Raw genomic sequence first — 23,098 nt, forward strand, 5'->3', positions numbered from 1 at the left:
TTATATTTTGGGGTCTGATGGGTACGACAGTGGAACTACAATGCTCATGAGTTATTTATAAGTTATATTCTTCAACAATCATTCATTTAAAAGTTTTAAAAAATGGATGCAGCAACTAAGGTTTCTAGATTTAAATAGAAAAACAAACCGTGATATCAAATCATTACTACAGTAATGGACATGGTCAAAAAGATAAATAATAGTCCACAAAGGGAACAAATGAATAAATGGACTTTATTCAAACTGCCTGCCCATCATACTATGTTGAACCATTAGCATGACATAGAAGATATTGTCAGTCATGCCACTACCAACTAATGCCATTCTTCAATAACTCACCGACCTGAGAGGAATAGGCAAACCTATAATAAACCATAAATGATCATATATTTGATATGACATAACAATTTGGGTTAGCCAACCGGCAACGACTTTACCACATAATAACACATCAAAGATATGTCCTATCACTCACTGACAGGTTATGATCATGTGAAGTAGACATTATGCTTTACTTTAGTGCAGTTAGTTGGAGGAAAGTTTTTACGAACTGCTCCACCAGACTGAAAGTGATGTATGAAGTCAGTTAGGCCTCTAGATGAGTTGGAGGGTTGCGTCCCAAATTACACCCTATTCCCTATTTAGTACACTCATTTTGACCAGGGCCCACATGGAATAGTGTGACATTTGGATTGCAAGCTATATCTCCCCATATCAGCTCCCTCTCTCTCCTGCCTGCTTCAAAGGTAAAGGATGAGAGAAGGAGAAGGTAAGATGGATGACAGTAGCAGAGTGGCCACCAGCACAGCTGTCAGAAACACCTCATCTTAGAGTGGGGATCTTTACTATCTGCACAGCCACTCCGTAATACTGTGTAGACAAAATGGTATCAGCGCATTGACAAAAGGTCATCATCAGCACTAAGGACAAATCAATGAAACACAGAAAACAAGACAAAGCCTGCAAGAGGATATGTAAGACCTTGGTATCATATGAACCTCTACACTTTAAGATTATGGGAAGGCACTGGCAGCGACAGTCAAAATTTACTTCAAAACTTCTCTGTGTGTGTGTGTGTGTGTGTGTGCATACAGTACATGTGTGGCCATTTGAACCTCAACCTTTGTGTCGGTATGCAAGCCAAGGCACAGAATGACTGATTCACTGTCGTCTGTGTACCATGGAGAGAGTTATGGGTTGGCAGGGCCAGTGGGGTGAATGAGAAAAGTCCAGGGATGTATCACTCTGCAGGAGGATTGCAATAGAAGAAGCCACACACACACACACACACACAGCACAGTATCTAGACAGATTTATTGAAAATAGAGGAATGTGATCAATCCCTTTTTTGTGGTGTGTGGATGTGCCGTGGTGGAGCCGTCCTTCATTTGTTTGGTGGCCTTGCGGTTCGGCACAATGCGGGGAGATATGCCGTCAGCAGATTTGTTGTTCTAGAGATGCAGACATAACTGAACTGCATCTTTTTCTCAGTGCACTCCCGAGACCTGCTGCGATAAGGTCGTAAATCTTGGCCACAGCAATCAGCAACCACCTCCCTCTATCCATGTTGACGGCCCAATAATTACATTTCCACTAGATACTGAATTAGAAGATGGTTACTGCCAGGTAGACAGTTCTCTGACCTTGCCCTTTATCTCCAGTACGGTCAACTGAGACTTTGGGAAGGGGTCAGTAACCTAATTATATAACATAGCCTACTATTACTGTTATGTATGTCTACATTACATTAAGATAATGAGTTTACCCAGACATCTTGCTAATCAGAGAAAAGATTCCTTTGTGATAAGGTTAAGTATTACATAATTCATTAGCACATGTGGCAGAGGAAGCTGATTGTATCTAGGCGAAGTTACCAAGTTATCACAGTCTTTCAGTCTGGGCCTCACGGCAGTTTTATCCGATGATCAGTGCTGTGTTTTGGCTTCTCAAAAGGGTCCAAGGGATTTATTCAGTTGTCAATAGCAACATATTGCTGATTGAGAAAAAAAGGAAATGATCAAATTGAGGGTACAATTACTCTATTATTTGTGTCATTGATACTATCTCTCCCTATCTCTTCCCTTTCTCTAAATCTGTCTCATCCTGCCCTTTCTGTACAAGAAGAGTTTTCATTCAACCACCATTCAGCAGCTCCCCTTTCACACTCTCTCGCTCCCTCTGTCTCTCTCTCTCTCTCTCTCTCTGGCTTTCTCTCTCTTTCACCTCCCTCTCTCTCTTTCCATTTCTCTGGCATCCTTTCTCCACCGCTATAAATAGACTTCTGCATTGCAGATGTCCCAGAGCCCAGAGGAGCCCCAGCCAAATTCTGCCACTCTGACATACAGTACAGCAAGATACCACACCACCGAGCGGGGCAGGGGGGCACCCTGCCTCATGCATACGCAATATAGCATGACTGTGCAAAGTCGGGTGCCGGAACCGGGTGAAGTACCGCCACATACCACAGATCACAGACACAACACTACAGTACAAGCATAACATGTAACTATGTGAAAATTGTTATTAGATTGTTTACTGTATTATTTTTTTTAAACACAAAGCAAACAGTTACCATATTTAGGAAAAAATTATTCAACAGTTATGAACCGAGAAATGTATGGATCTTTATAACTCTCTCCCTAATATATAATGTCTTAGATACATTTATCCAATAACAAGATACAGTATGTGCAGCACCCTCAAAATGGATCTGATACTGTCAGGGAATGTGGAATCACAATGATCGTAAAGTAGACAGAGAATGGATATGTAGCTTATAGATCCACCTCGAGGGAGTGATTGATGGAAGAAAAGTGCCGCATGCATTAATTGCCATAGATTGATTTATCTCTTCCAGCACTACAGGGGTTTTTCATGAGTCATACATCTATGTGCTGTGCTCCAGCATGGGCTACTGTGGTGAGAGGGCTCTCAATGGATTTATGCAAGAATCAAAGGAAGTAATTCAAAGAACTGATAAAGAATTAAAAAAACATCACTTCACAGTAGGCCTATTTAACATGAGCACTGATGTTTTTATAGAAATTGTAGTTCATTCGTAGCCTACTTTACAATTTTTAAACCACTATTGATGACCCTTTAGTACTCTCTTATGAAAAATGTCATATTGAGAGGAGAAAAGAGGGGAAACGCCCTGAGAAGCATAAAAACGTGGCTTTTGTGTTTTGTCTGCAATGCTGCCTTCCCTTCACTCCGACTCTGCAGCAGGCCATTAAGTAGTTATACTTCTCCATACCCCTGTCACGCCACTGGAATGAACCACATCTCTGTGCTGCTGGGGAGAGAGAGGCACACACACACGAATGCACGTATGCTGCTACACACACATGCACCCATGCTGCACAAAGCATCTCAAACAGTCCTCATTCAATACATTTGTCAGCCTTTGCTGCCACTTGGTGTCAAAACTGTCAATTGCAAAACAAAAACATTTCAACTTCACATTCGTTTTAGCCCACTTCAAGTCCCAGAAGGGTGAGATATCAGCAAGCCAACTGCATCGTCTGGCATCGATCATCTAACGCACCCGTCTCCGCCAAGAGAGGGCACACTCCGTTGTGAAGGGACTCTCTGAAGCTGGCTTCTTACCATCATCAATTTATTTGTTTTGTTATTCTACCTACAGTTGAAGTCGGAAGTTTTATTCCGCTTAGGTTGGAGTCATTAAAACTCGTTTTTCAACCACTCCACAAATTTTTTGTTAACAAACTATAGTTTTGGCAAATCGGTTAGGGTATCTACTTTGTGCATGACACAAGTCATTTTTCCAACAATTGTTTACAGACAGATTATTTCACTTATAATTCAATGTATCACAATTCCAGTGGGTCAGAAGTTTACATACACTAAGTTGACTGTGCCTTAAAACAGCTTGGAAAATTCCAGAATATTATGTCATGGCTTTAGAAGCTTCTGATAGGCTAATTGACATAATTTGAGTCAACTGGATGTGTACCTTTGGATGTATTTCAAGGCCTACCTTCAAACTCAGTGCCTCTTTGCTTGACATCATGGGAAAATCAAAAGAAATCAGCCAAGACCTCAGAAAAAAAAATGGTAGACCTCCAAAAGTCTGGTTCATCCTTGGGAGCAATTTCCAAACGCCTGAAGGTACCACATTCATCTGTACAAACAATAGTATGCAAGTATAAACACCATGGGACCACGTAGCCATCATACTGCTCAGGAAGGAGACGCGTTCTGTCTCCTAGAGATGAACGTACTTTGGTGCAAAAAGTGCAAATCAATCCCAGAACAACAGCAAAGGACCTTGTGAAGATGCTGGAGGAAACAGGTACAAAAGTATCTATATCCACAGTAAGTCCTATATTGACATAGCCTGAAAGGCTGCTCAGCAAGGAAGAAGCCACTGCTCCAAAACTGCCATACTACGGTTTGCAACTGCACATGGGGACAAAGATCGTACTTTTTGGAGAAATGTCATCTGATCTGATGAAACAAAAATAGAACTGTTTGGCTATAATGACCATCGTTATGTTTGGAGGAAAAGGGGGAGGCTTGCAAGCCGAAGACCACCATCCCAACCATGAAGCACGGGGTGGCAGCATCATGTTGTGGGGGTGCTTTGCTGCAGGAGAGACTGGTCCACTTCACAAAATAGATGGCATTATGAGGGATGAAAATTATGTGTATATATTGAAGCAACATCTCAAGACATCAGACTGGAAGTTAAAGCTTGGTCGCAAATTGGTTTTACAAATGGACAATGATCCCAAGCATACTTCCAAAGTTGTGGCAAAATGGCTTAAGGACAGCAAAGTCAAGGTATTGGAGTGGCCATCACAAAGCCCTGACCTCAATCCTATAGAAAATGTGTTGGCAGAACTGAAAAAGCGTGTGCGAGCAAGGAGGCCTACAAACCTGACTCAGTTACACCAGCTCTGTCAGGAGGAATGGGCCAAAATCCACCCAACTTACTGTGGGAAGCTTGTGGAAGGCTACACTAAATGTTTGACCCAAGTTAAACCATTTCAAGGCAATGCTACCAAATACTAACTGAGTGCATGTAAACTTCTGACCGACTCTAACGAATTTATCCTCTGCAGTAGAGGTAACTCTGCGTCTTCCTTTCCTGTGGTGGTCCTCATGAGAGCCAGTTTCATCATAGCGCCTGATGGTTTTTGCGACTGCACTTGAAGAAACTTAAAAAATTCTTGAAATGTTCAATATTGACTGACCTTCATATCTTAAAGTAATGATGGACTGTCATTTCTTTTTGCTTATTTGAGCTGTTCTTGCCATAATATGGACATGGTATTTTACCAAATAGGGCTATCTTCTGTACACCACCCCTACCTTGTCACAACACAACTGATTGGCTAAAACACATTAAGGAAAGAAATTCCACAAATTAACTTTTAACAAGGCACACCTGTTAATTGAAATGCATTCCAGGTGACTACCTCATGACGCTGGTTGAGAGAATGCCAAGCGTGTGCAAAGCTGTCATCAAGGCAAAGGGTGGCTACTTTGAAGAATCTCAAATATAAAATATATTTTGATTTAACACTTTTTTGGTTACTACATGATTCCATATGTGTTATCTCATAGAACAATGTAGAAAATAGTTAAATTAAGAAAAACCCTTAAATGAGTAGGTGTCCAAACTTTGACTGATCATATATGATCAGTCAAAGTTTGGACATCTACTCATTCAAGGGTTTTTCTTTATATATATATATATTTACATTTACATTTAAGTCATTTAGCAGACGCTCTTATCCAGAGCGACTTACAAATTGGTGCATTCACCTTATAATATCCAGTGGAACAACCACTTTACAATAGTGCATCTAAATCTTTTAAGGGGGGGTTAGAAGGATTACTTTATCCTATCCCTGGTATTCCTTAAAGAGGTGGGGTTTCAGGTGTCTCCGGAAGGTGGTGATTGACTCCGCTGTCCTGGCGTCGTGAGGGAGCTTGTTCCACCATTGGGGTGCCAGAGCAGCGAACAGTTTTGACTGGGCTGAGCGGGAACTGTGCTTCCTCAGAGGTAGGGAGGCGAGCAGGCCAGAGGTGGATGAACGCAGTGCCCTTGTTTGGGTGTAGGGCCTGATCAGAGCCTGAAAGTACGGAGGTGCCGTTCCCCTCACAGCTCCGTAGGCAAGCACCATGGTCTTGTAGCGGATACGAGCTTCGACTGGAAGCCAGTGGAGAGAGCGGAGGAGCGGGGTGACGTGAGAGAACTTGGGAAGGTTGAACACTAGACGGGCTGCGGCGTTCTGGATGAGTTGTAGGGGTTTAATGGCACAGGCAGGGAGCCCAGCCAACAACGAGTTGCAGTAATCCAGACGGGAGATGACAAGTGCCTGGATTAGGACCTGCGCCGCTTCCTGTGTGAGGCAGGGTCGTACTCTGCGAATGTTGTAGAGCATGAACCTACAGGATCGGGTCACCGCCTTGATGTTAGTGGAGAACGACAGGGTGTTGTCCAGGGTCACGCCGAGGCTCTTAGCACTCTGGGAGGAGGACACAAGGGAGTTGTCAACCGTGATGGCGAGATCATGGAACGGGCAGTCCTTCCCCGGGAGGAAGAGCAGCTCCGTCTTGCCGAGGTTCAGCTTGAGGTGGTGATCCGTCATCCACACTGATATGTCTGCCAGACATGCAGAGATGCGATTCGCCACCTGGTTGTCAGAAGGGGGAAAGGAGAAGATTAATTGTGTGTCATCTGCATAGCAATGATATGAGAGACCATGTGAGGATATGACAGAGCCAAGTGACTTGGTGTATAGCGAGAATAGGAGTGGGCCTAGAACAGAGCCCTGGGGGACACCAGTGGTGAGAGCACGTGGTGCGGAGACAGATTCTCGCCACGCCACCTGGTAGGAGCGACCTGTCAGGTAGGACGCAATCCAAGCGTGGGCCGCACCGGAGATGCCCAGCTCGGAGAGGGTGGAGAGGAGGATCTGATGGTTCACGGTATCAAAGGCAGCAGATAGGTCTAGAAGGATGAGAGCAGAGGAGAGAGAGTTAGCTTTAGCAGTGCGGAGAGCCTCCGTGACACAGAGAAGAGCAGTCTCAGTTGAATGCCCAGTCTTGAAACCTGACTGATTAGGATCAAGAAGGTCATTCTGAGAGAGATAGCAAGAGAGCTGGCCAAGGACGGCACGTTCAAGAGTTTTGGAGAGAAAGGAGAGAAGGGATACTGGTCTGTAGTTGTTGACATCGGAGGGATCGAGTGTAGGTTTTTTCAGAAGGGGTGCAACTCTCGCTCTCTTGAAGACGAAAGGGACGTAGCCAGCGGTCAAGGATGAGTTGATGAGCGAGGTGAGGTAGGGGAGAAGGTCTCCGGAAATGGTCTGGAGAAGAGAGGAGGGGATAGGGTCAAGTGGGCAGGTTGTTGGGCGGCCGGCCGTCACAAGACGCGAGATTTCATCTGGAGAGAGAGGGGAGAAAGAGGTCAAAGCACAGGGTAGGGCAGTGTGAGCAGGACCAGCGGTGTCGTTTGACTTAGCAAACGAGGATCGGATGTCGTCAACCTTCTTTTCAAAATGGTTGACGAAGTCATCCGCAGAGAGGGAGGAGGGGGAGGAGGATTCAGGAGGGAGGAGAAGGTAGCAAAGAGCTTCCTAGGGTTAGAGGCAGATGCTTGGAGTTTAGAGTGGTAGAAAGTGGCTTTAGCAGCAGAGACAGAAGAGGAAAATGTAGAGAGGAGGGAGTGAAAGGATGCCAGGTCCGCAGGGAGGCGAGTTTCCCTCCATTTCCGCTCGGCTGCCCGGAGCCCTGTTCTGTGAGCTCGCAGTGAGTCGTCGAGCCACGGAGCAGGAGGGGAGGACCGAGCCGGCCTGGAGGATAGGGGACAGAGGAAATCAAAGGATGCAGAGAGGGAGGAGAGGAGGGTTGAGGAGGCAGAATCAGGAGATAGTTGGAGAAGGTTTGAGCAGAGGGAAGAGATGATAGGATGGAAGAGGAGAGAGTAGCGGGAGAGAGAGAGCGAAGGTTGGGACGGCGCAATACCATCCGAGTAGGGGCAGAGTGAGAAGTGTTGGATGAGAGCGAGAGGGAAAAGGATACAAGGTAGTGGTCGGAGACTTGGAGGGGAGTTGCAATCAGATTAGTGGAAGAACAGCATCTAGTAAAGATGAGGTCAAGCGTATTACCTGCCTTGTGAGTAGGGGGGGAAGGTGAGAGGGTGAGGTCGAAAGAGGAGAGGAGTGGAAAGAAGGAGGCAGAGAGGAATGAGTCAAAGGTAGACGTGGGGAGGTTAAAGTCACCCAGAACTGTGAGAGGTGAGCCATCCTCAGGAAAGTAACTTATCAAGGCGTCAAGCTCATTGATGAATGATAAGGATGTTAAGCTTGAAAGGGCTGGTAACTGTGACAGCATGGAATTCAAATGAGGAGATAGACAGATGGGTCAGGGAGAAAGAGAGAATGTCCACTTGGGAGAGATGAGGATTCCAGTGCCACCACCCCGCTGGCTCGATGCTCTAGGGGTATGCGAGAACACGTAGTCAGACGAGGAGAGAGCAGTAGGAGTAGCAGTGTTATCTGTGGTAATCCATGTTTCCGTCAGCGCCAGGAAGTCTAGGGACTGGAGGGTAGCATAGGCTGAAATGAACTAAGCCTTGTTGGCCGCAGACCGGCAGTTCCAGAGGCTGCCGGAGACCTGGAACTCCACGTGGGTCGTGCGCGCTGGGACCACCAGGTTAGAGTGGCAGCGGCCACGCGGTGTGGAGCGTTTGTATGGCCTGTGCAGAGGGGAGAGAACAGGGATAGACAGACACATAGTAGACAAGCTACAGAAGAGGCTACGCTAATGCAAAGGAGATTGGAATGACAAGTGGACTACACGTCTCGAATGTTCAGAAAGTTAAGCTTACGTTGCAAAAATCTTATTGACTAAAATGATACAGTACTGCTGGCTGGTGGAGTAGGCTAGCTAGCAGTGGCTGCGTTGTTGACTTTGAACGTGTAGCTGGCTAGGTAACCTCGATAGTTTCAGTACTACACCTTGTCATGATACAAAGCAATATATATATATATATATATATATATATATATATATATATATATATATATATATATATATATATATAATTGTATATGAAATCCACAACCAGCAGTTACCACTATGGAACGCATTAACTTTTGATATGTCTAGACTAGAGAAAGTTGATTTTCAAGAGTGTTTGGTAGCCATTGCAAGCCAACGTTACAAAACGTTGCGATACAGAATGCAATTCAGACCATTAGTAACGTCGCGATTCAACACCGAGCGTCGTCACTAGTTACAACAGCCACAAAGTCATAACCCCCGCCCATTTCTCAAAATAAAATAAAAGTGTATTGGTCAAATACGCATATTTAGCATATTTTATTGCGGGTGTAGCGAAATGCCTATGTCCCTAGCTAGGGACATAGGCATTATCCAACAAGTCACAGAAATATAAAAGTCAAATAATGTCGGAGTGGCATTTTCTAAAATACAGTATATATACATATGAAATGAGTAAAGAAGTATGTAAACATTAAAGTGACCAGTGACCAAACTGCACAGTTTTGTTTTCATAAATTGTTACGATATAGACAATATCATGTTGATTTTGTGGCTGTAATATCTAGTGGAAACCCAGTGAGAGGGACGTGAATCATCTGGGGTTAACGAGAAAGCATAATTTATGTCGAACGAAACCATCGTATTTTGTTGTTTAGCAAGCTAGCTGGTAAACTGTAACAACTCTGTGTCACATACACTCACCCTCTGTCGTAGCTGGGACACGAGTTGCAGAAATGACAGAGCTACGGCACCGCGGAACGACTGAAAACGACCTATATCAACAATCCGAAGACAAGGTAGCTAGCCTACGGTACTACGGAGTGGTTATGGACTGCCATTTGGAATAAACCCGTTAGCTAGCCAAGGCAAGAAAGACCCACTAGATGGGACATCATGCCACAAATTCTGATTGTGACTAGAATAATGCAAAGTATTATTTAGCTAGCTGTAATAGCGTACAAGGCAAGCTAGTTAGCCAGCCACGTCTAACGTTACAATTTAATTAGCGCTAGTTTGCTTGCTAGCAAAACATAGCTAGTACGCTTACAAATTGTATGCTGATTTGCTGCTAACATTAGATCTTGCATGAATGGCACACATTTACAAGATACCATTAGTGGTTAACTAGCTATCTATATCAAACCTTTGTCTCTAGGGTGTCATTGAAAGTAACAAGAAGTATAGCTATTCCTCTCTGCCTACTCCCCCGTCAACTGAACTGAAAATGGGCGTTGTACATTTATTGTGTGGACAGGGCAACTAACTTTAAGTAGATGTATCTATTCAATTAACTAAATCTATGTATTAGTCTAAGCTCTGGCTAGTTTTCAAACGTATGAGTTGGATTTCAACTCTTGAGGTAGGCTGAATTGAAATGGCTTGAAATCAACTCTGCAGGAAGGACAAGCCACATACAAATACAGACAGATCACCATCACTGCCCCAATTTATAGCTAGTATGTATTGTGGGCTGTTTCGAATTTTAAAAAAAGAATTACTTTACATTCAATTAGGGATGGGCAATATGGCCAAAATATCAAATGATGGTATTTTATGTTTTGGATAATAAAAGTTATATATTTGCTTTGAGTAGTGGGTGGCAACACATACATTCGAAGTTATTTTAACAGGTCTCTCTCCATTCTGATTGTTTTATAATGTTCAATTAAACTTCAACCCCAAATAATTTAATGCATTTTGATCAATTTCTGCATTTCCTGCACTCATTTGAGATCATTTCCACACTGCCACGTAGGGTTGCACGATATTGGCAAAGAATCGAGGCCTTATATTTAACCAAATGTTAATTGCGATTTGACTTGCGATTTAGTTTAAACTGTTGGAATCATGGAAAAACGTGTTATTATTCTATAGTTAGAAGATAATAGTGGACACTTTGAATACAGTGTTGTTTGATATGACAACGAATTAAAATGCCAGGGAGGAGTTATTGTGACAGGGTAAATCAAATGTATTTATATAGCCCTTCTTACATCAGCTGATATCTCGAAGTGCTGTACAGAAACCCAACCTAAAACCCCAAACAGCAAGCAATGCAGGTGTAGAAGCACAGTGGTTAGGAAAAACTCCCTAGAAAGGCCAAAACCTAGGAAGAAACCAAGAGAGGAACCAGGCTATGAGGGGTGGCCAGTCCTCTTCTGGCTGTGCCGGGTGGAGATTATAACAGAACATGGCCAAGATGTTCAAATGTTCATAAATGACCAGCATGGTCAAATAATAATAATAATAATAATAATAATCACAGTAGTTGTCGAGGGTGCAACAAGTCAGCACCTCAAGAGTAAATGTCAGTTGGCTTTTCATAGCCGATCATTGAGAGTATCTCTACCGCTCCTGCTGTCTCTAAGAGAGTTGAAAACAGCAGGTCTGGGACAGGTAGCACGTGCAGTGAACAGGTCAGGGTTCCATAGCCGCAGGCAGAACAGTTGAAACTGGAGCAGCAGCACGGCCAGGTGGACTGGGGACAGCAAGGAGTCATCATGCCAGGTAGTAGGTCCTCCGAGAGAGAGAAAGAAAGAGAGAGCATTAGAGTATACTTAAATTCACACAGGACACCGCATAAGACAGGAGAAATACTCCAGATATAACAGACTGACCCTAGCCCCCCGACACATAAACTACTGCAGCATAAATACTGGAGGCTGAGACAGGAGGGGTCAGGAGACACTGTGGCTCCATCCGATGATGCCCTCTGACAGGGCCAAACAGGCAGGATATAACCCCACCCACTTTGCCAAAGCACAGCCCCCACACCACTAGAGGGATATCTTCAACCACCGACTTACCATCCTGAGACAAGGCTGAGTATAGCCCACAAAGATCTCCGCCACGGCACAACCCAAGGGGGGGCGCCAACCCAGACAGGAAGACCACGTCAGTGACTAAACCCACTTAAGTGACGCACCCCTCCTAGGGACGGCATGGAAGAGCACCAGTAAGCCAGTGACTCAGCCCCTGTAATAGGGTTAGAGGCAGAGAATCCCAGTGGAGAGAGGGGAACCGGCCAGGCAGAGACAGCAAGGGCGGTTCGTTGCTCCAGAGCCTTTCCGTTCACCTTCACACTCCTGGGCCAGACTACATTCAATCATATGACCTACTGAAGAGATGTGCCTTCAGTAAAGACTTAAAGGTTGAGACCGAGTCTGCGTCTCTCATATGGGTAGGCAGACCATTCCATAAAAATGGAGCTCTATAGGAGAAAGCCCTGCCTCCAGCTGTTTGCTTAGGAATTCTAGGGACAATTAGGAGGCCTGCGTCTTGTGACCGTAGCGTACGTATGTACGGCAGGACCAAATCGGAAAGATAGGTAGGAGCAAGCACATGTAATGCTTTGTAGGTTAGCAGTAAAACCTTGAAATCAGCCCTTGCTTTAACAGGAAGCCAGTGTAGGGAGGCTAGCACTGGAGTAATATGATCAAATCTTTTGGTTCTAGTCAGGATTCTAGCAGCCGTATTTAGCACTAACTGAAGTTTATTTAGTGCTTAATCCGGGTAGCCGGAAAGTAGAGCATTGCTGTAGTCTAACCTAGAAGTAACAAAAGCATGGATTATTTTTTCTGCATCATTTTTGGACAGAAAGTTTCTGATTTTTGCAATGTTATGTAGATGGAAAAAAGCTGTCCTTGAAACAGTCTTGATATGTTCGTCAAAAGAGAGATCAGGGTCCAGAGTAACGCCGAGGTCCTTCACAGTTTTATTTGAGACGACTGTACAACCATCAAGATTAATTGTCAGATTCAACAGAAGATCTCTTTGTTTCTTGGGACCTAGAACAAGCATCTCTGTTTTGTCCGAGTTTAAAAGTAGAAAGTTTGCAGCCACCCACTTCCTTATGTCTGAAACACAGACTTCTAGCAAGGGCAATTTTGGGGCTTCACCATGTTTCATTGAAATGTACAGCTGTGTGTCATCCGCATAGCAGTGAAAGTTAACATTATGTTTTCGAATAACATCCCCAAGAGGTAAAATATATAGTGAAAACAATAGTGGTCCTAAAACGGAACCTTGAGGAACACCGAAATGTACAGTTGATTTGTCAGAGGACAAACCATTCACAGAGACAAACTGATATCTTTCCGACAGATAAGATCTAAACCAGGCCAGAACTTGTCCGTGTAGACCAATTTGGGTTTCCAATCTCTCCAAAAGAATGTGGTGATCGATGGTATCAAAAGCAGCACTAAGGTCTAGGAACACGAGGACAGATGCAGAGCCTCGGTCTGACGCCATTAAAAGGTCATTTACCACCTTCACAAGTGCAGTCTCAATGCTATGATGGGGTCTAAAACCAGACTGAAGCATTTCGTATTCATTGTTTGTCTTCAGGAAGGCAGTGAGTTGCTGCGCAACAGCTTTTTCAAAAAAATTGAGAGGAATGGAAGATTCGATATAGGCCGATAGTTTATATTTTCTGGGTCAAGGTTTGGCTTTTTCAAGAGAGGCTTTATTACTGCCACCTTTAGTGAGTTTGGTTTTTGTGGAGCGATAGGTAACGATGCTTCGAGGGTGTCAATTGTTGTGGGCAGAGGGTCCCTGGTTCAAGCCCAGGTAGGGGCGAGGAGAGGGACGGAAGCAATACTGTTACAGAAGCAAAGTGAAAACCGCATCGTAGTCATCAACATTGTTTCATATGCTGCGTTAACCATGAAGACAACGCAAGTGTCTCGTGGTTGAGCAACAATAAATGCGGTCTTTGAGTGACAGGGGTGGGGATAGGTCTGTGTGGAAAGCAGCATGGAAAGGGAGCGCGGCGAGAGATGACTCACTTAGCGGAGTTTTCTATAAAAATGGACGTTACACACGGCGTATCACATTTAACAAACCAAACATTCAAATACCATTATAAAAGGTAAAGTAAAAACCCAAACCGGTCTATGCAGCCCTACATTTTAAAGTCAAGTGCCTTTTATGAGCTCTAATTGAAAGTGTCCAGCTGCTTTGTTGTGTTGCCTGTTCTCTCCGCATCCATCACACAGGCTCCACTGTGGGGCTTTACTAGTTTCAGGGTCCTTAAAAGACATGCTGTGTTCCCCCCTCCAAGTCCACTTTGACTTGCATTCTCGCCTCAGAATGTAGGCCTTGCGTCTTGGTTTTTGATCAGTGATTGTCAGGCTGGTGCCCCCCTTAGCGACATTGGCAGAAACCGGATGTTTCTGGTTGACGACTCCGCTCTGGCGTCTGTCTACTCCTGCTACGTTTGGTTAGGCAGGTTTCATCATGCAGCTGTGTTGTGCTGGTGGTATAGGGCCGTGGCGCTCTGTGGTTTGATTCTTTCAGACATCACTGTAGAAGGACCCTGCCTGCAGATGAATCATCAGTTCTCCATGGATAACTTAGTGTCTCTGTCTTGTGCCTACAAAATGTTTTTGAGTTGACATCATATGAGCCAAAGTTGACTCGGTTTGCTCTCAGAAAGTTTGAAGAATGGGTATATCAGTCAAATTGTGAAAGCCTAAGGACACTGGAAAATAGATCCAGCCTATTTATACCCAGGGGAAATGGCATGTTTGTTGGTCAGTGCTAAACGGAAACCTTGGGATGTCCCATCTCGGACGTTAACCCCTACCCTAACCTTTTACATTTCAATGGGGTAAGGTTAGGGACGTCCCAAGGATCCCGGAGAGCACTGACCCTTGTTTGTTGTGTATAGTATGTATGACTGCATGTGCATGTTTATTATTGTGGTAGCGTAGGTCATAAGATAAGGTAGAAGGAAATTGCATAGGCCTACATTACTTATTTAACATGGTTGAATGAATCTCTTGATTCTGATAATGTGACCAGAGACAAAAACAAAACGAGGTGTGGGTAGTGTAGTGCTGCTCCTTGCCTCCTAGGGAACATGAAAGGGGTCTCTTCAGTAGCAGGAGTGTGGAAGGAGGGGCTATTTTTATCCAGGGCATCCTGCCTGATAGGAAATGGGAACCAGAAAGCCTGGGGGTTCCATCAGCTTGATAGCTAGGCCTACTGCTATATGTGTGTGTACGGTATGTGTGTAGACAACCAAGAAAGGCAGAGTGTAGGCTAACCGCTATCTGTTGTGTTAATAGAAGGTTAGGTGACACAACAGTGCAATTTTGGTAGCGCTAGGGGGGAGAGACAACGATGACGTCACAGCAGTCTGCAATGTCTAATGACACATTTTGTTGCCATGGAAAAGCAGAGGGTCATCCGCTTTCAGAGACTATCAAGGGGGCAGACACCCGTGAAATATGTTGATTACTCTGTCACCATCAGCCGTATATTTATCAGACAGAATATTCTAACGCCAAAGCGGAAAAGCACTACAAGCTTGCTCTCACGATGTTGTTGTTCACTGACATAAAATAGACCCGGAAAGGAAGTGGGGGAGCATTCCTCATAGGAGGCTAGCTGTGTTTGTTTACATTGTATGACTCACTCTATATCTGTGTCTGTCTCTCTGTCTCCCCCCTCTGTCTCCCCTCTCTCTCTCTCCCCGCCCTTTCTCTTTCTCTCTCTGTAGGGATCTGAGAATGAGGGGAAAGCAGAGGGGGTGTCTGAAAGTGAGACCAAGCCTGATACAGGGCTCCCGGAGGTGCCTGTCCCTGCTGATGACACCCCTGAGGTCCTCAACAAAGCCCTATCTGGACTGTCCTCACGGTAAACACTTTCAACATATATATATTTTTTTCATTGAATATTTTCTTATGGTAATCACAATCTCCGGTTTGGCCATTGTTTGAAACAAGGGAAATATCACCTATTCACAAAACGTAATATTTGCGTCCCATAAGTCTCTGGTCAAAAGTAATGCCACTAGGCCTATAGGGAATAGAGTGCCATTTGGGACACAACCAACATCTAGATTTTTTTATTTACTATCTTCGGTTTGCTCCTCCATCCTAACAACATCCTGTTATTCAGACATGGATTATTGAATGCTAATGAAATACCATCTGCTATGCTCAATATAACTATTGATCTGTGTAGGCCTATATTGACATTCTTCAGGAATGTATTGACCAGCAGTTCATTTGGGCACACAGACAACTGATATGGATGCTTATTGTTCACCTTTTCATTACACACTGTATCTGGGGATTAACTGTGTGTGTGTTCTCAGATGGAAGAACTGGTGGGTGCGAGGGATCCTGACTCTGGCCATGATCTCCTTCTTCTTCATCATCATCTACCTGGGCCCCATGGTGCTCATGCTGATTGTGAGTGATCCTCATCCTCCTTTCCCTAAGCCTTCTGTCAGTCAGTTTGTTAGCCGATCCCAAATCGCTCCCTACACGTCCCCCTTGGTCCGAACCCCTCTTTTGCCAGATCTGCAAACTCAGGATAGGTATACGCAGTCCAGTGATGGAGCTTCCACCATATTGCGTACATACCTTACAGATCTGCAGAAACAAAAGGTTAGGATGAAAGAGAGGGTAAGGGATTGAATTGGGGCCAGCTGTCTGTCTGTCTGTCTGTCTGTGTCCTTAATGGATTTAGGCTCAGAGTGTAGCTCAGTGGAAATAACAGACTCTTCTCTGCTTTACTGCTCTGCTGGACTACCTGCTGGGAGGGAGAAAGCTTGCTGCAGGAAGTGAACAGAGAACACAAAAACTCTTTATAGAGTCACAACACAAGAACATTGAACCAAAATGTCTGATTAAATGAGATGGTATTGAGCAACAAGGAATCATACAGACCGATCCAGATACTGTTGTCAGGGTGATATCAAATGTGGAGTGTGGTAGGGAATACCATGTAGTTGATACCAAAACCCAGACAGTCAATGGCAAACCTCAGTCATTTATTACAGACCTGTTCAAAGTAATAATGGAACATCTTTCTCTACAGGTGCTGTGTGTGCAGATCAAATGCTTCCAGGAGATCATCCACATCGGTTACAGTGTGTACCACTCCTACCACCTGCCCTGGTTCAGAACGTTGAGTTGGTGAGATGCGCGTGCACACACACACAATTTTATGTCTGTGTTTAATGTTATACTGCAACTAACTGTTTGTTGACCCGAGATAATGAGTTGCACGTTTTATTTCATTGCAGACTTCCTGAGGTTTGTTGGTATGGTGATGTTTACCCAGTTTAAAGTGTTAATCTAGATTATTTCTCAGCAGAGAGATACTACATCATGTTACATGTAGTGGTGATGCTATTTGTAGTATGTTAGCTCTGGTGTAAAAACTCTTTAGTTATTATAAAACATCATAACTTGTCCATTTCTTCATAACTTGAACATTGCATCTCCAAAAGTTCACCATTGCTCCAGGTTTTCCAGAAAAGGGTGTATAGTGAATGTTCAGTCTGTTGTAACAGTTCTGACCTCACCCCTTGCTCCCCTCCTCCCTTCATCTTCCTCCTCTCCCTCCCCTCCTCTCCTCCTCCCCCTGTCAGGTACTTCCTGCTCTGTGTAAACTACTTCTTCTATGGGGAGACGGTGACAGACTACTTCTTCAATCTGGTGCAGAGGGAGGAGCCGCTGCGCATCCTCAGCAAATACCACCGCCTCATCTCCTTCGCTCTGTACCTCACAGGTGAGATGCAGGCTGTCTCAAAAGTTCTGACAAACTTCCTTTTTTCATGTCTTTTCCTTCATGATCACTGACCTGGAAAGGACAGAGGGAAACCGATCTAGTGCTTTTCTCTATTGGTGATAAAGAAGCCATTTTAGAGTATTGAGAGTGAGACAGAGCCAGGGAGAGCAAGTGAGGGAGGGAGAAAGGGGAGTCCTCTTTTGAACGTTTAGTGTTGTTTTAGTTGGAGCTTCTTAATTTATAATCAGTTTTTACCTGACAAAGGGTTTGGTACAAGTTTTAAAAAAATTATAAAAGCTTCAGAAGGAAACTCCACTGTGCCACACCCTCCCTCTTTCAGTCAACCAGTGCAGCAGTGGCAGTTCATGGCAGCAGGATGTGGTGAAGGTAGCACTTGCTAAACGTCTGCTGTTTCTGTGTGACTGTATGATCATACCTCGACTTTGTTCCTCAAGGTGAAAGAGGAAAGTTAATACCCATCCATCCCTCCTTCGTTCATACTTCCTTTAGGGTACATTTCAAAACAGGGGCAGGGTGTTTACTGGAGAAGTGTTGGCAGGGAAAGACTTAAGGTAATAGGGCCATCTCTTTTAAGGTAATAGGGCCATCTCTTTTAAGGTAATAGGGCCATCTCTTTTAAGGTAATAGGGCCATCTCTTTTAAGGTAATAGGGCCATCTCTTTTAAGGTAATAGGGCCATCTCTTTTAAGGTAATAGGGCCATCTCTTTTAAGGTAATAGGGCCATCTCTTTTAAGGTAATAGGGCCATCTCTTTTAAGGTAATAGGGCTGTGTCCCCAGTGACAGATAATGTAGAAGGAGCTGAGTTTCACAGAATCTATAAGTAATTATATAAAGACAAATCAGAACACTGTGTGCTTTGTTGTAGCCTGGTTCCAGATCTGTTCATCAGGCCAAGTTTCAAGTTTTATTAGTCGTATGTGCGGGATGCACATATGGTATACACCGTCCAACAAAATGCTCACTTGCAGGTTCCTTCTTGACAATGCAACAACAATAAGAAATAATGAAATATGATATACCAACATAAAGCAAATGACTCAGTAGAATAGAATAAACAATTTAGCAGAAGTATAATACAGTGACTACAATGACCATGCACATATGGTATACACCGTCCAACTGGCAAGACAGCACAAACTGATCTGGTACCAGGCTAGCATTGTTGTGCTCTGATGAAGCATATGTAACAAATTGATGTGGATTGGATAGATGTAGAAATATTCTGGTGTCCAAATTGTCCTAACTGAATTATTGGCCTGACTGCTTTATCTAATTTGTCAGATTCGATAAAAGCATTTTACTCACAAGGGCGTCTTCTTACTCTGCTTTGATACAGCCTTGGGGATTGATATAATTCTTGGAAGTGTAAGAAATCAAGAGTTACACGCAGCGCATTCATGTGAATGTGTTTTTATCTGTTACTGACTTTAGCAGGCTTTTAACCTCTGAACCCAAAACCAAATCATCATTTATGCCACTAGAGATTGTGATTGAGTTTGATTGAACATGGCTAGGATGATTACAAGGATGCAGTTGCTGGTCCTCAGTTTTAAAACAAAGAATGACAATAATAGCTTCTAAAAACAGTCTGACCCAAAAATGCTTTGGGGTAAATCCATTTGAATTCAATCACTTTTTGACAGCATCCCTTTTGAATTAAACTAAACTTTTCATTCATGTTTGCCCATGGAAGAAGTGGTCAGAAAGTGACCGTTTGGACCTGAATGCCAAAACATTCAGGAGATAAAGGTGCTCAAAGTTGACCCATTTTGCATACCCTACCATAGCATGAGACATCCATGTCTTCATCACTGGAAAAGATAAATGGTTGAGTTTGACAACACCATAAGCTTAAAAATGATATGAAACTATTTTATTATTTCTTGAAAGAAAACATTTATTTTTAATAATTGTAATTTTTAAACATTTAATGTAAATTATTTAAAAACGTATGACCTCAGATTGTTTTCATATTCTCATACAGTATGTTGTAGCTTAGACCCTATTTTGTATCATCTGAGGTTTTTATGTTTTCCCCGCCATCAGTTGAGACATAACATGCTCTTGAATACAAGGTGGGTGTCATTTCAATTATAGAAATATAATTCTTAGAATTGACCTTTACCTGTCGACCATTGCAATTTAGCTGGTACACCATTGAAATTTGAACTTTTAATTACTACCACACAGATGACCGCCGGTCCACCCAACGTCGAATGTCAACTTAAATGGTCATGTCTATTCTATTATCTATATTTCTATGATTTCAATAGGATTGACTGTATTATTTAAAACAACCGATATTCCCATCCAAGTCAACATTATCTGATGTGTGGACCTCAACCCATCTTTGTGGTATCGTTTGAAAGTAAAAATGGGAATACATTTGACATTTTATCAGCCAAAACATGACACCCACCCTGTATTCAAGAGCATGTTGTCTCAACTGATGGTGGGCACAACACTAAAACCTTAGATGATGTCAAATAAGGTCTAAGCTACAACATGTGAAAATGGAAAAATATTAGAAAATCAAACTTAAAAGACATAATTTTTATAAAAATATTTTTTGCCCAGAAATTAGAAAGTAGTTTGACAACCCTGTTTGTAAGATTTTAAATTATATCAATCTCAACCGTTTATCTTTTCCAGTGATGAAGACATGGATGTGTCATGGTATGGTGGGGTATGCAAAATGGGTCAACTTTCAGCACCTTTTATCTCTGTAATGTTTTGGCATTCAGGTCCAAAACGTCACTTTCTGACCACTTGTACAATGGGAAGATATGTATGGAAGGTTTCGTTCAAATCAAAAGGGGTGCTGTGAAAAAGAGATTGAATTCAAATGGATTTACTCTTTGTTGACTTGTTTCCTCTGTTCTCTATGTGGTGCAGGTTTCTGCATGTTCGTGCTGAGCCTGGTGAAGAAACACTATCGCCTGCAGTTCTATATGGTGTGTGTGTGTGTACTGTATTATGAACCCTCTGGGCTGCTACTTCATTATTGAAGGGGCCTGGCCCAGAAACATGGAATCCTACCAGCAGTGATCTGGGTCCTCTCCAGGATATAGGGCTAGGGGCCTCATCTATCTGCTGCCTTTGTCAAACACACACACACACACACACACACACACACACACACACACACACACACACACACACAACACACAACACACAACACACAACACACAACACACACACACACACACACACACACACACACACCGTCTGTGGCTCTGTTCTGGGCTCTGGATTGACCATGTAGGGCAGTGACATTGCTGAGCGCTGCTAGGAAACACACACTGCAGTAACACATCACTGAGAGCACCGCATACTGCAGTAAAACTCATGTACTCAGTGTTGTGGACAAAATGTCACACTGACTGGGCTGAGGGCTTAGCACTCCTCAAGGATATGTTTTGTGTTGTTGCAAAGAAAACTTGGTCATCATTGCCCTGTTATCAGTAAGGATTGTTCTGTGCAAAATGCCATTTACAGCATTAATGCTAAATTATAAACAAAGAGTGCTATGAGTAATTATAAACTGAGTGGTTCGAGCCCTGAATGCTAAAAGCCATGTTATATCAGACTATACCACGGGTATGACAAGAAATTACTGTTCTATTTACATTGGTAACCAGTTTATAATAGCAATAAGGCACCTCAAGGGTTTGTGGTATATGGCCAATATTCCATGGCTAAGGGCTGTATCCAGGCACTCCGCGTTGCGTTGTGCATAAGAACAGCCCTTAGTTGTGGTATATTGGCCATATACCACACCTCCTCAGGTCTTAATACTTAAATATACTGCAGTGTTCTGGCCATTTTGGGGTAGCTATGTTCCTTTATCACTTATTAAAAATGTTGGGACAATTAAGCTTTCTGAAAATGAATTTCCTTCCTTCCTGTCAGTTTGGCTGGACTCATGTAACTCTGCTGATCGTAGTGACCCAGTCCCACCTCATCATCCACAACCTGTTTGAGGGAATGATCTGGTAAGAAATGTCTCTCTGTCGCTCACTCACTCACTCACTCAAATTAAATCAGAGGGAAAATTCAGTCAGACATTGGTTGTGACCTAAATGGCACTCTATTCCCTATATAGGGCACTACTTTTGATCAGTGTCCTGTGGACCATGGTCAAAAGTAGTATACTATATAGGGAATAGGGTGTAATTTGGGACACACGCAGTGGATCTGTTCTGTCAGAGGTTACTGCATGGGAGTGTCTTCCCTTAGCCCACTGTCTCCATGCTGTACAATGGGAGGACTTATTGCAGGTTGAAAAGTCTATCTGATGTAATTACGACCTGTCCTACAACCATGTGATGCAAATGACAAGTGCATTAGGGTGGTCTACATCTGAATCTTATTCAGGAGTCAACAACATTTCGGAACGTTCAGACAGAAATGTACAGTGTTGAAGAGACCTGCTCCGTCTCTTCAGAGTAAATACTCATGTCTGCTTTATACACCCCACTGAATACACCCCAGGTGTTGATACCAGTACCTCTCCTTCTCGGTTTAGGTTCATCGTGCCCATCTCCTGTGTGATCTGCAATGACATCATGGCCTACATGTTTGGCTTCTTCTTTGGACGTACTCCACTCATTAAGGTTAGCAAGACTGTTACACCACTACTGTATGTAGCATTTTCTGAAGTTTGGATCATTCATTTGATATTTGGTTCAAAGGATACCATTGGTAACACCCTGTACTGTGTCAACATCCTGATTGTGTACTCTACAGCTGTCTCCTAAGAAGACCTGGGAAGGCTTCATCGGCGGATTCTTTTCTACTGTTGTGTTTGGGATCCTGGTAAGACACGGCCATAGCTAACTGCAAAAGTTTCCATTCAAATTCCCCACAAGTCCTATTATTTTATTCTCTCTCTCTCTCTCTCTCTCTCTCTCTCTCTCTCTCTCTCTCTCTCTCTCTCTCTCTCTCTCTCTCTCTCTTTCCAGTTGTCTTATGTGATGGCAGGCTACAGCTTCTTTGTGTGTCCAGTGGAGTTCAACAGCGACCATAACAGTTTTGAGGTGGACTGTGTGCCCTCTGATCTGTTCCAGCTACAGGACTATGCCCTGCCGGCCACCCTCGAGTCCCTCACTGGATGGGTGAGTCGGATCTGTCCCCTCTGTTTGATTGTGTGGCTGGCTGGTCTCTGTTTCTGATCTGTCTTTCTGGCTGGCTGGCGGGTCTGTTTCTGATTGCTGGCGGGTCTCTGATCTCTCTGGCTGGCTGGTGGGTCTCTGTTTCTGGTCTCTGGCTGGCAGGTCTCTGTTTTTGATCTCTGGCTGGCTGGTGGGTCTCTGTTTCTGAATGCTGGCTGGCAGGTTTCTGATCTTTGTCTGGCTGGCTGGCGGGGCTCTGTTTCTGATCTCTTTCTGGCTGGCGGGGCTCTGTTTCTGATCTCTTTCTGGCTGGCGGGGCTCTGTTTCTGATCTCTTTCTGGCTGGCGGGGCTCTGTTTCTGATCTCTTGCTGGCTGGCGGGGCTCTGTTT

The 23,098-nt window shown here is 43.7% G+C and overlaps 1 protein-coding gene across 1 annotated transcript in view; it reads left to right on the plus strand.

Annotated features, from left to right (window-relative positions):
* The first annotated feature begins 9,620 nt into the window (after positions 1–9,620).
* The window catches only part of LOC106580500 (phosphatidate cytidylyltransferase 2-like), a 33,840-nt gene continuing 20,362 nt past the window's right edge, over positions 9,621–23,098 (plus strand). The window contains exons 1-10 of the mRNA XM_045703267.2: positions 9,621–9,839; positions 15,548–15,684; positions 16,148–16,244; positions 16,876–16,973; positions 17,432–17,571; positions 20,490–20,548; positions 21,507–21,589; positions 22,123–22,210; positions 22,344–22,412; positions 22,559–22,711. Coding sequence (XP_045559223.1) covers positions 9,777–9,839; positions 15,548–15,684; positions 16,148–16,244; positions 16,876–16,973; positions 17,432–17,571; positions 20,490–20,548; positions 21,507–21,589; positions 22,123–22,210; positions 22,344–22,412; positions 22,559–22,711 — 987 coding nt within the window. The 5' untranslated portion in view covers positions 9,621–9,776. The remainder of the gene's footprint in view (positions 9,840–15,547; positions 15,685–16,147; positions 16,245–16,875; positions 16,974–17,431; positions 17,572–20,489; positions 20,549–21,506; positions 21,590–22,122; positions 22,211–22,343; positions 22,413–22,558; positions 22,712–23,098) is intronic.

This window comes from Salmo salar, chromosome 20, assembly GCF_965601325.2.
Source record: "Salmo salar chromosome 20, fSalSal1, whole genome shotgun sequence".
Lineage (NCBI taxonomy): Eukaryota > Metazoa > Chordata > Actinopteri > Salmoniformes > Salmonidae > Salmo > Salmo salar.